Raw genomic sequence first — 14,799 nt, 5'->3', positions numbered from 1 at the left:
GTACACAAAGGGGCTCTGAGGTAAACTTTATTTGGGGGTGAGCCGAGGCTCCTCTGAGCACCCCTACCCCCACAGGAGGCTCAGTTCAGGGGAGGCCAGGGCCAAGGTGGGGGGGGCACTTCACATTCCAGGCTGGAAGAGGGGGGCAGGAATTTCCCCATCCCCCTTGCCAGCAAGAGGCCATGACCCTCCCCACCCCCAACAATTCCAATCTTGTATCCTGGTTAGGGGGGCAGTGCCAGGGTGGGCCCACTATGGGGCAAGTCCATGGGAGGCTCGCTCTGTATGGAGCTGGGGGATGGGAACCGGCCACCCTCAATGGGCCCAAGGGCCACGTGGGTGCACGGGATGCTGCCTCTCCCTGCCCAGATCCTGGGTTGTGCCAGGAGGCAAGCACTCGTGCTCCTCTCGAGGGCTGGCAGTAACCCCTCCGCCCGCACGGGGAGGGGGAAGGCAGGCAGGCAAAGGCAGAAGCAGCAGTAGAGGAAGGGCCAGGGTCTGGGGAACAGCCCAGCCTGGCGGCCATCTGGCTGAGTCCAAGTGCTTTCCCCTAGGTAGGCTGGCTTGGCTGGGACACTGGCACTTGAATGCCCTTCTGACCTGATGCTAGAGAGACACAGAGAGCTGAATTAAGGAGATGGGCCCTGACGAGTCCCAGGGAAGTGGGCAAGGATGTGGGGAGATACTTGGACAGGTTGGCGGAGGGGCTAGGGGGAGCCAGAGGGGTAGAGGACAGTGGATTTGACCTGGGAGCGGGGCAGGGGAGCATCCTGGGATGACCTGGGGGCAGGTACCTAGCTGATACTTGTCCTTGGCTGCTGCCCGTTCCTTGGCATCAAAATACCAGACGGTGATGGCGTACCTGGGCACACAAAGAATGCCCACCTCATGACCCTCTGGGGTCAGACTCTCAACGGGACCCCAAGGGGGTGCTGAGTCCCCAATCCTCCCCCCCCAGATCTAGGATGGGCAGGTGATCATTAAACCGGCGTGGTTCCCCCCGCCCCCGGGGTCCCTGGAGGGGAGGGGGCGCACCTGGTGGCATAGGCCGGCTTCACCTCGTGGGGGTTTCTGCGGTCCGACCAGAAGATGAGCAGCCGGTCAAACAGAGGCTCGATGTTGGCCACCACGGGCCGGCCCTCGGGGAAGATCTGCAGCAAGCCGCCGTGGGTCTGGGAGTGGGAGGGGGACAAGAGGCCGGTGACGTCAGGGCGGCCCCGCCTCCGGCCGCTGCGCCCCAGGGGCTCCCCCGCCAGGGGGCGCCCCGCCCCCCGCTCCGCCATCCCATTCCCAGCCCGTCGCCATAGCGATGTCCAGGAAGCCACCACAGACAGGAAGTGGGGGAAGGGAGATGTTTATGGCAGAGCCGGCCCGGCGGACTGCACCACTCGGGATGGTGTGGGGGAGGGGGGCCAGGCCGGAGGCGCCGGACCGCACCACTCTGGGCGGGGGGGAGGGGGGCATGGAAGTGGCCATGGCAGGGGAGGCGGTGACAGGGGCAGGCGGGCTAGGCGCAGGCACCCCCCCACATGCACCCCGCTCCCCCCGGGGGGGCCCTACCTTGATGTCCCAGTTCTGGTTCAGGTAATAGATACAGGTGATGCAGCGCCCGTCCCCGTGGGGGTTGTCCACGTGCCGCACATAGCCCAGCCCGTTGCCGGGGTAACAAGCCACCATGGCCTGCGGAGGCAGAGGGGCGCGGCCGTCAGGAGGCCCCTCCCCGCCCCCCTCTACCAGGGGGAAACTGAGGCAGGCGCCTGGGGGCGGGGCGACGACGGAGAGGCGGCGCCGCAGGGGCCCCGCACACGTGCGGCCCGGCCCGACCTCCCGGGGAAGGCCCGGCCGGCCCAGGGGGAGGGCCCGGGGCCCAGGCCTTTCCCAAGACCCCACGGGCCGCCGGGGCCCAGGCCTCCCTCCTGCGCCTTCATCCAGAATCAAAGCTAACCAGAACTGAGGCCGGCCCGCGGGAGGCCCAACGGGCGCGCTGCGGGGCCCCCGAGAAACGCGGGAAAACTGGGTCTGAGAAACCCCCACGCGCAGCCCAGTGTGGCTGCCGCAGCCACGACGCTCGGGTGGCCGGGGATGGGCGTGGCTCCGCTGCCCGGACACGGCCCCGGAGGGAGGAGAGGGCGCTTCCACCAACACCCCGGATGGCACGGACCGAGATCGCCCACGACCGTCCCACTGACCATTCTACCAGGGCGTGGGCTCAGCCCACGAGGTCTGTTTCCCGGAGCTCGGGGGCCCCGCAGCCAAAGCCCCCCCAAGGCCTCAGCCCCATCTTGTCAGAGACCTCAGCTCTGCCTTCCCAAGCGTCTCTTCTCTGACTTCTGTTTTCATTTCTCATTTGCCATTTGTATCCCTGACACCTAGCAGAGTATACAGAGGCGATAAATAAATGCTTGGTGCTTGACTGACAGGTTCCCTGCTGCTCCACAGTTCCCAATGCAAGTCACGTGGAAAGGTTCTGGGTCTGGTTCTGAGACCCCCCCCCTCCATGCACTTGTCCATCCGCCCACCCCGCTCCAGCTCCGCCGGCCTCCGGGATTCCTTCCTAACCCAGAGCACATACAGAACCCTGGGTTTGGGAAAGCACCTAACAATATAACCTCATCGGACCCTCAACATCACCTTGGATAGTAGAGGTTCTTCACCCCGGTTTACAGAGGAGGAGAACTGGGGACCAAGAGGGGGTTAAGTGACTTGCCGGGCCCCACAAGGACATCAGAGGTGAGATATAAACTAGTCTTCTGGACTCCCGGGCCAGGACTCTAACCTTGGGGCCCCCCTAATTCCTTGAATGACAGAGAGGTTTGGAAGGTGTCCCAGATGAGACGCTGAAGCTGAAGGTGACTCCAGAAAAGGATCAAGGAATGAGGGAAATGCCATCCTTCAGCCCTGGCCTCAGCTCCTTCCAGCTCAACTCATAAGCCCCAGGCCATGACGCAAAGGCCCAGGTGTGCCAGAGTCACCGAGAGCGCGGCTCTCCTGCCCCCGCCCTGCTTTGGCGTCTTGTCTCCCAGGTTGGCTGCCTGGCACCTGGGCTTCACCACCTCTAGAACCTCAGGAGTTGGCAGGCCCAGGAGGGACCCTCAGACTGGGTTCCTCTCTTGTTTCTGCCCTCAAGTGGGCCCCCCATGACATCTCTCAAACCTGAGAGGGGCAGGATCAGAGCCTGGAAGAGCTCTTTCTGGAAAGCCTCTAACCCAATCCCTTTGACAAGTGCAGGAAAAAGGCAAGGGGAGCCTCTGACTCCACTGGGCCCTACAGCATGGGAGCTGCTGGGACACCTCCCCAATTCCACAGACAAATCACACTGCCTCTCAGTTTCCCTATTTGTCACATAGGGAAAACAACTGCCCCAGAGAGTGCTGAGCTGCCACACACTTTAGAAGAACCTTCCAGTCTGCCCACTCCCTCCCCCAAGCTAGCCGCAGAGGGTAAAGGTGGGATTTGACCCCAGGCCCTACTGCCTCACAGCCATCTCCAAGGACAGACCTTACAACACCCACCCCAAGGGTGGAACAAGGCCTACTCTCACTCCAGGCTTGCCCCCTCTAAGTTCAGGTCATCTTGTCTATGTGGAGCCCTGGGGGCCTCCCTGAGCCCCCCCCCCCATCAACTCTGAACATAATTGAAGAGGCCAGGGGCCAGGGGCACACCCCAACAGGGAAATGGAGAATCACTTGGTCCTTTCAGATCGACGCCAAGCCTGCCTGATCTGAAGACCCCAAGCTCCATGGGCCTCATCCTCCTGGGTCTCCCTCAGTCGGCCTGCTGTCATCCTCTGTTGTCCCAGTACACAGTAGGCACTTCATAAATGCTTTCCGAGGGGCAAAGTTCATGTCTTATTGGCAGAACAAAGCCTGTCAAGTCCAACTCCCTCATTTTACAAAGAAAGAAACCAAGGCCCAGAGAAGGGGCCTGCTAAAGTTCATACAGCTCCTAACGAGCAGAGCCAGAGCTCAAACTCCAAGTCCAGATCTTGGCAGACCAGGCCCTCCCCCACCAACAGCCCAGGGGAGCTAGGCTCCCATAGAGCCACCAGATGACCCTCCTCTGCTTCCAGTCAAAGAAGGAGGTGTCTGGGATGGATCTGGGGATCCCCTCTAACTCTCACCAGGCTCCCTTTGCTGTGGAGGGGTCTCCCCACTAAAGTATAAGGTGCCTGTGACCAGGAGCCTTCCAGGGTCAGGGCCCGGAGTCAGCATCTGGAGCTGGGGATGGGCTCAGGGGGTGTCTCCACCTTCTGCTCCAACAGCTTGGACGGTGGGCACAAGGTGAACAGGCCACTGCCCCCAGTCCAAGTCAAATGTCTGGAAAGGCAAAGGTTAAGGGCCTCCTGGGGTCAATTCCCCAAATGCCTCAGAGAAGAGGCCAGGGCCAATGGTGGCAGGCCCCACCCACTCAGAGCTCTTAAACGAGTATCCAAGGAACCGGGGTCCCTGCGGCCCAATCCCTCTCCCTGGAGCGCGAGGCCCAAGCCTGGTATCTCCAGGGGGCAGAGGGCGCAGAGGCACGCCTGGGGGAGGGGCTAGGCAGGACCCACAGGAAGATGCCTGGTCGGAGCAGCTGGCGCCTGCCCCCCGCCAGGGCCCTCCTGGCCGGCCACAGCAACTTGGGCTCCAGCCTAGAGAGCAGTAAGGGACACCCCCCCGACCCCTCCCCCTGCTATTGCCCTTTTAAGCCAGGAAAAGGCCCCAGATGCTGTCTCCTGGGAGCAGGGGAGGGCCTGGGAGGAACGCCAGTGCAGTGGCCCATCCTATCCTGTCCTCTCCCCTGCCCCATCCCACAGGGCGTTTTCTTACACCTAAGCCAAGAAGAGGCCCCACGGGCGGCCAAGAGAAGCCCCCCCCCCACTCAGCCCCCACCCCTGAGCATGGCTCCATCCCCAGGCGCAGCTCCTTGAGAACCTAAGTCCAACTCTCTTCTGACAGATGAGGAAACTGAGCACCCAGGGAAGAGGCACAGACTCCAGATGAGGCCAGGTCACCCCATCAGACAGAGGAGGGTGCCCAGCTCTGGGCTGGCTCCTGGGGACAGAAGGCGGGGTCAGTCAGGACCCACCTCCAAGCTGGGGCCGGGCCAAGGGAGGGACAGCAGAGTACTATCAAGTAACGGGAGGGACCAGGAAGAGAGAGAAAGCTTCAACCACCCAGGTGGGGGGTGGGGGGAGCAGCCTTCCACCTCCCTGGCAGGGGCTCTAGTGGGCCAGGCCCTCCCAAGAGACAGGGCCAGCCCGGCTCCTGGTTACGTAATCCTAACCCCTGCCCAGGGAGAGCCACAGAGGTACAAGACTGGAAGGGAGGAAAGGGAAGAGAGGGAGAGGAGGAGAGAGGAAGAGAGAGACAGAAGAGAGGAGGAGGAGGAGAGAGAAGAGGAGGGAAAAGATGTAAAAGGGGGAGAGGAAAAGGGAGAGACAAGAGCTGACGAGAGAGATGACAGAAAGAAGAGAGGACGAGGAGAGGGAGAAAGGAAGAGACAGAAGAGGGGCAGAGGAGAGGGACAGAAAAGAGGGGGAGAGGAGGAGAGGGAGACAGAAGAGGAGAGACAGGCGAGAGAGAAGAGGTGGAGAGACAGGGAGATGGAGAGGAGAGGAAGAGTCAGAAGATGACAAGAAGAGGAGAAAGGGGAAGAGTTGGGGAAAGGGGAGAGGAGGAGGAAGACAGGGTTATGAGAAAAATGATAAAGAGGGAGAACGAAATGGGAGAGGGAAAAAAAGGAGAGAGTCGGGGGCAGGGAGGAAGAGGAAGGCGGAACAGATGGCTAAGGGAAAGCGGGACAACCGAGCGGCCCAGAGAGCCCCAAGCACCCACAGAACGGGGGGCATATCAGTGACAGATGGGTGAGGTCCAGAGAAGAAAGCACCTGTGCCCCAAGCCATGGGATCAGGGCATTCTGCCCCGAGAGCCCCCCAGGAGCAGCCAGGAGCCCAGGCAGCCTGGCCCGGGCCTCACCTTGGTCCGGCCGTTGATGATGTAGCTGCCCAGGCGGCCCGCACAGTGCAGGATCACTTCGTCCACGTGGGCCATCAGGGCCCCGATGCTCTCACAGCCGGGCTCTCGCCCCTCGACCCAGGCGATCTGGTCTCCCCGGATGCTCCGTGAGGGGATGGCCCTCTGGCTCACGAGCTGTCCGTCCCGAAAGCGTCCGTCGCGGTTCAACGCCTGCACTTCTGCCAGCACGCGGCTGCCCAAGGCCGCCCCGAGGAAGCTGTCCTTCACGCAGATGCCGTAGCACCGCATGCAGGGCACGATATAGTCCACGGCCAGCCGCTCGGCGGCAGAGACTGCGGCCTCCCTCTGCGCCGGCGGCCCGCCACCCTCCTGGACCCAGCGCCTCTTGCCAGGCTGGGCGTCGCTCTCTGCCCGCTTCCGTTTGGGGGCCTCGGGTGGGGCCCCGCGGGCGGCCAGCAACGGGCACTCCTTGGTGATCAGCACGGCGGCGCCCTCGCTCTGCAGGGGTCGCAGCTCCCCTCCCCCCTGCCCGCTGCGCTCCTCGGGCATGGGGCTGGCCGCGGCAGAGGGGATGCCCGCTCCCGGGGGCAGGGGGCCGCCCCCACTGCCGCTGGGGCCCACTGAGACCTCACAAGGACCGGACAGGTGGAAGGGAGGCTGCGGAGGGCAGGACACATAGCTCTCCAGGCCCATCCTGGTGAGGCTGTGCCCGGGGGTGTCCACAGTGGGCAGCGGAGGGAGACTCCTGCTCAGGAGGTCGGATGGGCAGGGGCTGTCCATGGCAGCGTCTTCACCCCCCAGGCACGCAGGACACTGCCCGGGCCCATGGTGCCAGCCTCCTCCTCTCACTGCAGCGGCAGACAACAACGGCAGAGCCTGGCACAGGACTGGATGGGGCTGGGCAGGCAGCTCTTCTCATAGCCCGGGAACTTGGGACATGATCCCCCGCTGTCCTGGGACCTCTGCGAGGCGGCAATGGGCGGAAGAGATGACTGACAGGGGCTAAAGAGAGAGAGAGAGACAGAGAGAGAGAGAGAAACAGGGAGTGTGAGGTCCAGACAGGCCAGGGGACTAGGGGGTGATGAGCGGGAGAACAGACAGAGGGGGCAGGGGGCGAGTCAAGGCCCAAAGAGCCAAGTGGGGGCCCACAGTGGGAGGGAATCCTGGGACGCTAAAGCCGGAGGCGGAGGGAAAGGGTCTTAGCAAAGGGAGGGGGAAGAGGAAGGGGACCCTGGCTGGGGAGGCTGGGGGGAGGGGAAGGAAACTGAAGGACAGGGAGAGGGAGAGGAGACCCCAGTCAGGGAAAGGGAAGGAAGCTGGAGGGTTGGTGGGGGGGTGGCGGGGAAGGCAGTAAGGGAGGGGGGTGATGGGGAACCAGCAAGAGAAGGGGGAAGAGGAAGAAGGCTGTGAGGAGGGGAGAGGGGAAGGGGCCCAGGACCGGGGGGAGAGGGGAAAGCAGAGGGGTAAGGGGTGAGATGAATGCGGAGCAAAGAATGCCAAAGGGCAAGGAGGAGGAGGACTCCAGGGCAAGCAGGGGGGACCCGGGGGGTCCCCAGAAAAGGGATGAAAGGAGCTGGGGCTGCGGGGCAGATCTGCCAAGGGGACCGTAAGGGGGGCCTCCCAGATCGATGAGGAAGCGGGAGGGAGTCGGGGGAAGGAGAGGAAGTGGGCGCAGTGTGCGGGCGGGTCACGGGCAGGGGCAGCGCCAGGAGGGGCACCGAGACGTGAGGAAGGGGCAGGAGTGGGAGCCCAGGACGCGCAGCGGGGGGCAGAGGGGCAGCAAAGGGGCAGAAGGAGCCCGGGGGGAGGGGCGCCGGGAGGCGGAGGGGGAGGGGAGGGAGGACCCAGCGGGGGGCGGGGCGGGGAGGGGGCCGGGGGGCGGCGGGCCGGGGCAGCGCCCCCCGCCCCCACCCCTCCCCGCGGGCCCCGCCGACCTGGCAGCGGTTGGGGGCGGGGAGAAGCGGCGCGCGCCCCCTCCCCCAACGGCCGGCGCCCCCCGGCCGCCCGCGCCCCGCGCCCCGCGCCCCCCCCCCCACTCACCCGGGCTTTTCCTCCGGCCCCGGCGCCGCCGCCTGTGCCAGCCGCCCCGCGCAGCGCCGCGCGCCATCCCCCGCCCCCGGCCGCCCCCGGACCCCGCCCCGGCGCCCCGCCCCTGCACGTGACCGCGGGGCCGCGGGGGAGGGGCGGAGGAGGCGCCGCCGCGCCTGCGCAGGAGCCGCAGGGGGTGGGGAGAGCCGGCCGGGCCGGAGCCGGGCCCCGCCCCCAGCGGCCTCTGCCCACCCCTGCCCCCCACTATGCTTGCCCACGGCCCCTCCCCACAGGCATCCTTTGTCCCCCCCCCCCGCCCTTCCAGGGTCCCCCCGGAAACAGAGCCCCGGGCAGTCCGCAGGCCCGAGCCCTGAACTTGACCGGAGGGGAAACTGAGGCCGAGGGGCCAAGGGGGGCCCAAAAGCAGCGCCAAGAGGCCACATCCGGCCCTCCACGCCCGGCGCCCCCCAGCACCCCAGCTCCTGAGACCCCTCCCCATTCTTAGACCCCCCTGGGCCTGGCCGCCCTAGAACAGGCCCTTCCCAGGGCTGGGGGGGCCGCGGGAGCCCCTTCCTTTAGAGCTGGGATGGGGGGACCCAGGGCGCCTCCAGGGAGAAGTCGCCCCACACTTATTAGTTACCAGTCAGTTGCATGAAAGGCAAAGAAACGGGGTCCCTGCCCTCAGGATGCTCCAGTGGAAAAGCTGGGAGCAGGCAGCTGTGCCCCGCGAGCCCCACAGGGCGACCTCGGAGGGGGGCCCGGCTGGCTCTCCCTACCAGGGGGATTTGCAGCACACTATAAATATGCCCTCCACTCACCCCCTTCCCTGGCAAGCCTCTCCCTCGGGCCCAGGGACGTGGGGTACGTGACCCAGGCGGCCTAGAGGCCAGGAGGGAGGTGCCCTGCCACCCTCCCTCCCCCCCCCAGAACAGGTGGAAGCGGGCTGGGAGCCTTCCAGGAACTGAATGCTTGGGGAACCCCAGGGAGGGGGACTAAGGACACCACCTGCCCCTCTCTTCCCATCCCCCACCCCACTCAGAGAATTCCTCCAATGGACCTCTCCTAGGAAAAAGTATGTGCCTGAAGGGGGTAGTGGGGGACCCTGCCCCCTCACCCCAACCCCCACAGACCCCTTTATCCCAGTCTCCATTCTGGTCTTTCAATTCTGCAGGCTCCACCCCCACCTCCAGTCTTGTGACCTCTCCTTTCTCTCTCCCTCAGGTCCCCCACCTAGTCTCTGAACCCTATTCATCTACCCAACCCCTCTGTCATTTCTTAGTCCCCATGTGGGCCTGGGACCTTGTCCAGACTCCTCCCTCCCAAGCCTCACCCACCCCCCAATTCATCTCCCAGTCCTCAGCCCTCACCCAAGCCAGGCCTCGGGCTCTGTATATTTACCATGATGGAGTCCCCATGCCAGCCACTGGAGCCTGCCCACCCCCTAAATCCTGAAGTTCCCACCCCTTTTGCTGAATTTCCCTGATCCCCAATGACTAAGTCAAATGAGACAGAACTGGAAAAAAAAATCATTTAATATATCAATATATACTGTGTGTGTGTGTGTGTGTGTGTGTGTGTGTGTGTGTGTGTGTGTGGAAACAGACTTGATGATGGTCCCCTCCCCACCTTATGCTCTACCCTCCAGTCTAATAAATACCATTTACAGGGATCAGCAGGGCCCTGGGGATTCTGGGATGGTAGAGAATGGTGGGGGTTGAAGCCCCTGGTCCTACAGTTTGGATAATGAAAAAGGTCATAAGGTTGGTGAAAAGCCAGTATAGCCAGCCCATGGCTCAGGGTTGCAGATGCGGGGGGGAGGCATGATTCCCCCTAGCTCCACCTGCAATGGCTCAGACAGGGGTCCCTCCCAGTTCCCTCTGGGGTACAGAGGGAGCCCATTCTGTGCTTAATGCCCTCTTAGAGAAACTGGGGCAAGATGGGAGGGGGAGACTGGGGGCCAGACAGGCAAAGGAGAACAGAATGGGGAAAAGGTGTTGGTCCCCAGGTCCCCATTCCCCAGCTTCTCTCTGGCATCCCGAAGTGGGGGCAGACATCCAGTCTGCAAAGCCAAGAGGAAAATCAGCAGCCACACTGCTGTCTGCTCTGGGCCTGAGTACCTCGGGGCTGGCGAAGCTGGCGCAAAGAGGCATCACCATATTGGATGCCTGACCCCATCCTCTCTGGGTCCAGTTCACCTAGAGAGAAAAGACATAAGGGAGAGGGAAACAGGTATGGGACATGACGGACCCTGAACCAGGCCAACAGGGAGACTGACTCTGCCAGTAACACAAGAGCTGCACCAAGATGGCCACCCAGCCCTGGGGGTCTGAGAGCCCCCCTCCCCGACCTCCCAGGGGACCTCACCCGAGTCGATCTTGTTCAGGATGGTTCGAGCACACTTGAGAAAAGCTTCTTCTACATTCTCCCCTGTTAGGGCACTGGTCTCCAGAAACATCAACTCTGATAGAAAGTGGGAAACCAGTTGATGGGTCAGAAAGGAGAGGTGGCATCTCCTCTCCCTTCCCCCAATCTCTAGAATATGAGTATCACAGAGGGACAGAACCATTCAGTTAACATTATAAAGGAATAGACACCCCCCCCCCCCGAGAGACTACAGAGTTCTGCATACCAAATGTCACCATAAGACAGATGAACCCTTGGGGCAACCTAGAGTAGTGTATCATAAGGTAGATGGAACCCTTGGGGAAGCCTAGAACAGTGCCACAAGAGAACGGAAGCCTTGAACACAAGAATGTCACAATTAGACAAAACTCTTAGGGCATCCTTAGAACAGTTTAAGTGGACACAACCCTTGAAGTATCCTAGAAAACAATGTCATAAATAGACAGAGTCTTTGGAGTATCCTTGGAACCCAGTGTCACAAGTGAACAGAACCCTTGGGTTACCCTTATAAGAGAGAATATCATGAGTAGAGCCTTTCAGATATCCTAGAACAGAAGAGTATCAAAAGTGGACACAATAATTGGAGTATCTTAGAACATAGGGTGTCACAGGTAGAACTCTTGGGATATCCTAAGAGAACAGAGTATCATAAGTAGAACCACTGAAGTATCCTTAGAACAAAGTATCACAAGTGAACAGAACCCTTGGGTTACCCTTATAAGAGAGAATATCATGAGTAGGGCCTTTCAGATATCCTAGAACAGAAGAGTATCAAAAGTGGACACAATCCTTGGAGTATCCTGGAACATAGGGTGTCACAGGTAGAACTCTTGGGATATCCTAAGAGATTAGTGGAGAGAAGCCCTGAAGTATCCTTAGAACAAAGTGTCACAAGGAGAACTCTTTCAGAACATAGAGTATCATAAGTGGACAGAACCTTTGGAGTATTCCTAGAAAACAAGTGTCACAAGTGAACAGAACCTTGGGTTGCCCTTAGAATAGAGAATATCATAAGTAGAGCCTCTTTCAGATATCCTAGAACACTGTGTCACAAGTGGACAGTCCTTAGGGCATCCTTAAAACACAAGAGTTATTATAAATGGTCTTTGAGATGGTCCAGAACACAGAGAATCACAAGTCAATGAACCCCTGGGGTATCCTAGGACACAATATCTCCTTGGAACATCCTTAGAATGCATAGTGTCCCCAGTAGACTGAGCTCTTGGGATAACCCTGAAACACATCAAGTTACTCATGGATGGAGTTCTCAGGGCAGCTGGGGTCTCCAAGTGTGTGAGGCTGCTTCCTGCCCCAACCCACCAGTTCTGACTGGGAGCTCACCATTCTCCTGAGCAAATCGAGAGGCCTCCAGGAAGGTGACCTCACGCTCTGAGTCCAAATCCTTCTTGTTTCCACACAGGATGACCACAATGTTGGGGCTGGCCAGAGTCCGTGCATCCGTGAGCCAGTTGGTAAGGGAATTGTAGGTTTCTCGGCTGAGAAACAGGAAGGGAGGCAGCAGAGACTCAGTGGTGGTGCCCCACTCCAGTTCAGCTAACACCCCAGTCCCCAGTTACCCACCTTGTAATATCATAGACTAGCAGTGCTCCTGCCGCTCCCCGATAGTAACTTCTGGTCACTGACCTGCAAAGAGCCACTGATGGGTCCCTAGCCCTGCTATCCGAAGGTCCAGTCTCTGACCCAAACACTTGCCCATTTCCTCCCTCGTAGCCCCCCACACCTGAAACGTTCCTGGCCGGCCGTATCCCAGATCTGTAGCTTCACTGTCTTTCCGCCCACATTGACGACCCTGGAGCCGAACTCCACACCGATGGTATGATTGGAATCCTGCTTGACTGCAGATGGGGAGAGGGTGTCAGCGCTGGCCCAGGGACAAGAGCTCCCCAATATCCATGAGACCCTGCTCCCTTGATCCCTTTCCCAACCAAGACCACTGAGGCACTGCCCTCACAGACATGGGTGAGTGGGGTCCTTACACTTGTTCTCGATAAACTGGTGGAGGAGGCATGACTTGCCAGTGCCAGCACTGCCAATCACCAGGAACTTGAAAAGGAAATCTGCAGAGATGGAGACAGAAAGAAGAAGGAGTCAGAGATGGAAATGAGGATGGAGATAGAGATGGAGATGGAGATGGAGATAGAAATACAGATGGAGATGGGGATGGAGACAGAGATAGAGATACAGAGAGGGAGAGGGAGGTGGAGAGGGAGATGGACACAGAATTGGAGATGAAGATGGGAGGGATGGAGAGGGAAAGAGATGGGGATAAGGATGGAGAAGGAATGGAGATGGACACAGAGAGGGAAAGGGAGATAGAAATAGAGACGGAGATGGGGATGAAGATGGAGATGAAAATGGAGATAGACATAAAGAGAGGGAGAGGGAGAGAGAAGATGATGATGGGGATAGAGATGGAGACAGAAATAGAAATGCAGATGATGGAAATAGGGATGGAGAGGGAGATGGAGATAGAGATGGAGATGGGAATGGGGGTGGAGATAGAGATGGGGATGGAGATGAGGATGGAGAGGGAGATGGAGAAGGAAAGATGAAGATAGAAATGGAGATAGAGACAGAAATAGGGATGGGGATGGAGATGGAAATAGGGATGGAGATGGAGATAGATGGGGATGGGAATGGAGAGGAAGACAGAAATGTTGATGGGGATGGAGATGGAAAATAAAGATGAAGATGAGGATAGAGATGGAGAAGGAGATGGAGATAGAGAGAAAAACAGAGATAGAGATGGGGATGGAGACAGAAATAGGGATAGGGATGGAGATGAAGATGGAGATGGGGATGGAGATGGAGAGGGAAATAGAGAATAGGGAGACAGTGACTGAAATAGGGATGGAGATGGAGACGGAGATAGAGATGGAGAGAGATGGGAATGGAGAGGGAGACAGAAATGGAGATGGGGATGGAAATGGAACTAGAGATGGAGATGAGGGTGGAGATGGAGAAGGAGATGGAGATGGGGATTGGATGGGGTTGGAGATGGGGATGAACATAGAGATGGGGATGGACATGGAGACAGATGGAGATAGAAATGGAGATGGAGACAGATATAGGGATGGAGATGGAGATGCGGATGGGGATGGAGAGAGAGACAGAAATAGAGATGAGATGAGGATGGAGACGGAGATGGAGACACAAATAGGGATGGGGATAGAGATGGAGATAGGTGGAGATGGAGATGGAGAGAGATGGGGATGGGAATGGAGAGAGAGACAGAAATAGAGATGAGATGAGGATGGAGATGGAGATGAGAGGGAGAGAGACAGAGATGGGGATGGAGATGGAGATGGAGATGAAGATGGAGATGTGGATGAGGATGGGGATGGGATGGGGTTGGAGATGAGGATGGACATGGAGATGGTGATGGACATGGAGACAGAAATAGGGATATAGGGACGGAGATGGAGATGGGGTGGAGATGGGAATAGGGATGGAGAGAGATGAAGATGGAGACAGAGAGAGATAGGGATGAGAATGGAGAGAGAGACAGAAATGGATATAGGGATGGAGATGGAAATAGAGATGGGGATGAGGATGGAGACGGAGATGGAAATGGGGATGAGGATGGAGCTGGAGATGGGGACGGAGACGGAGACCGATTCGGCGAGGGAGGCCGGGCCCAGAGAAGGCAGCGCCCAGCCCGGCGCCACACAGCAGCCCTGGGGGGAGGGGCCCCCGGTGTCCCGCCCCGGCCCCCTCTCACCGTATGTCTCGGCCATGTCTGGCCGCGGCGGGCGCTGCGGCTGCGGCTCCGGCTCCGGCTCCGGCTCCGGCCCCCGCGCCTCCTCCTTCCGGCTCCGCGCCGCGGCCCGGGTCCCGCTGCGGCCTCAGAGGACACGCCCCCTCCTGGGAGGGGCGGGGCCGCGGTCCGGGCAAGCGATTGGCTGCGAGGCCGGCTCGGGGGGCGAGGCTGCGCGGACGACCCACGTAAGGGGCAGCGGCAGGTGGGCAGGGCCCCGGTCCCGGCGCTCGATTAGTCCCGGCCACGGAAGTGGGGAGGGGGGAGGCCCTGGATTGGCGGAGCCGCGAGGGAGGGCTGGGGACCGGAGCCAGGCGGGTCTCATGGGAGCGGGAGGACGGGCCCACGATTGGTCAGGAGAGGGAGGAGGCGGGGCCGCGGCCGGGACTGGATTGGGCGTTCGGGAGGAGGGGCCTGCGGCGGCCCAGGTGAGCCGGGAAGGATGAGAAGGGGCGGCGAAGAGGGGCCTCCGGGCGGCCGGAAGCGGGATCAGCCAGGCCCGAGAGGGTTAGCCAGCGGGCACAGGAGCGACCAGAGCACGGCAAAGGGCCGCAGGCTCGGCCCCCCCCGTGACGAAAGTTCCAGAACCACTGCCGGCCCCCAGGCGAGGTGCGGCCTCTCACTGGCTGCCCC

General features: G+C 60.6%; 2 protein-coding genes across 4 annotated transcripts; both read right to left on the bottom strand.

Annotated features, from left to right (window-relative positions):
- Positions 1 to 8,099, bottom strand: EGLN2 (egl-9 family hypoxia inducible factor 2). 3 transcript variants are annotated; one of them, XM_074219102.1, is made up of 6 exons: positions 7,998 to 8,099; positions 5,958 to 6,959; positions 1,561 to 1,680; positions 1,036 to 1,172; positions 795 to 862; positions 1 to 606 (listed from the first exon to the last, which is right to left on the bottom strand). In XM_074219102.1, the coding sequence occupies exons 2-6, from the start codon at positions 6,735 to 6,737 to the stop codon at positions 551 to 553; spliced, it is 1,161 nt and encodes a 386-aa protein (XP_074075203.1). In that variant the 5' UTR covers positions 6,738 to 6,959; positions 7,998 to 8,099; the 3' UTR covers positions 1 to 550. The 3 variants fall into 3 exon arrangements, with proteins under 3 accessions (XP_074075203.1, XP_074075205.1, XP_074075204.1); XM_074219104.1 differs by lacking the exon at positions 7,998 to 8,099 and adding an exon at positions 7,892 to 7,971; XM_074219103.1 differs by lacking the exon at positions 7,998 to 8,099 and having other exon boundaries at positions 5,958 to 7,832.
- Positions 8,100 to 9,499: 1,400 nt separating this feature from the next.
- RAB4B (RAB4B, member RAS oncogene family) lies at positions 9,500 to 14,716 on the bottom strand. Its single transcript, XM_074219100.1, has 7 exons — positions 14,131 to 14,716; positions 12,386 to 12,466; positions 12,130 to 12,244; positions 11,970 to 12,032; positions 11,730 to 11,884; positions 10,350 to 10,445; positions 9,500 to 10,180 (listed from the first exon to the last, which is right to left on the bottom strand). Exons 1-7 carry the CDS (start codon positions 14,144 to 14,146, stop codon positions 10,065 to 10,067), a joined length of 642 nt encoding a protein of 213 aa, XP_074075201.1. The 5' UTR covers positions 14,147 to 14,716; the 3' UTR covers positions 9,500 to 10,064.
- Positions 14,717 to 14,799: the final 83 nt, after the last annotated feature.

The sequence above is a fragment of the Macrotis lagotis genome, chromosome 1 (genome assembly GCF_037893015.1).
Source record: "Macrotis lagotis isolate mMagLag1 chromosome 1, bilby.v1.9.chrom.fasta, whole genome shotgun sequence".
In the NCBI taxonomy this organism is placed as follows: Eukaryota; Metazoa; Chordata; class Mammalia; order Peramelemorphia; family Peramelidae; genus Macrotis; species Macrotis lagotis.
This window is presented reverse-complemented; position numbering and strand designations above follow the sequence as displayed.

Excerpts from the sequence above, each read along its gene's own strand:
- EGLN2 (XM_074219102.1), bottom strand. The coding sequence starts at position 6,737 with ATGGACAGCCCCTGCCCATCCGACCTCCTGAGCAGGAGTCTCCCTCCG. Across the intron at positions 1,681-5,957 it reads TCATCAACGGCCGGACCAAG|GCCATGGTGGCTTGTTACCC; the intron begins GTGAGGCCCGGG and ends CTGCCTCCGCAG. Across the intron at positions 1,173-1,560 it reads ACCAGAACTGGGACATCAAG|ACCCACGGCGGCTTGCTGCA; the intron begins GTAGGGCCCCCC and ends TCCCACTCCCAG.
- RAB4B (XM_074219100.1), bottom strand. Across the intron at positions 12,245-12,385 it reads CCAGTTTATCGAGAACAAGT|TCAAGCAGGATTCCAATCAT; the intron begins GTAAGGACCCCA and ends CCCCATCTGCAG. Across the intron at positions 12,033-12,129 it reads GCCGGCCAGGAACGTTTCAG|GTCAGTGACCAGAAGTTACT; the intron begins GTGTGGGGGGCT and ends GGCTCTTTGCAG.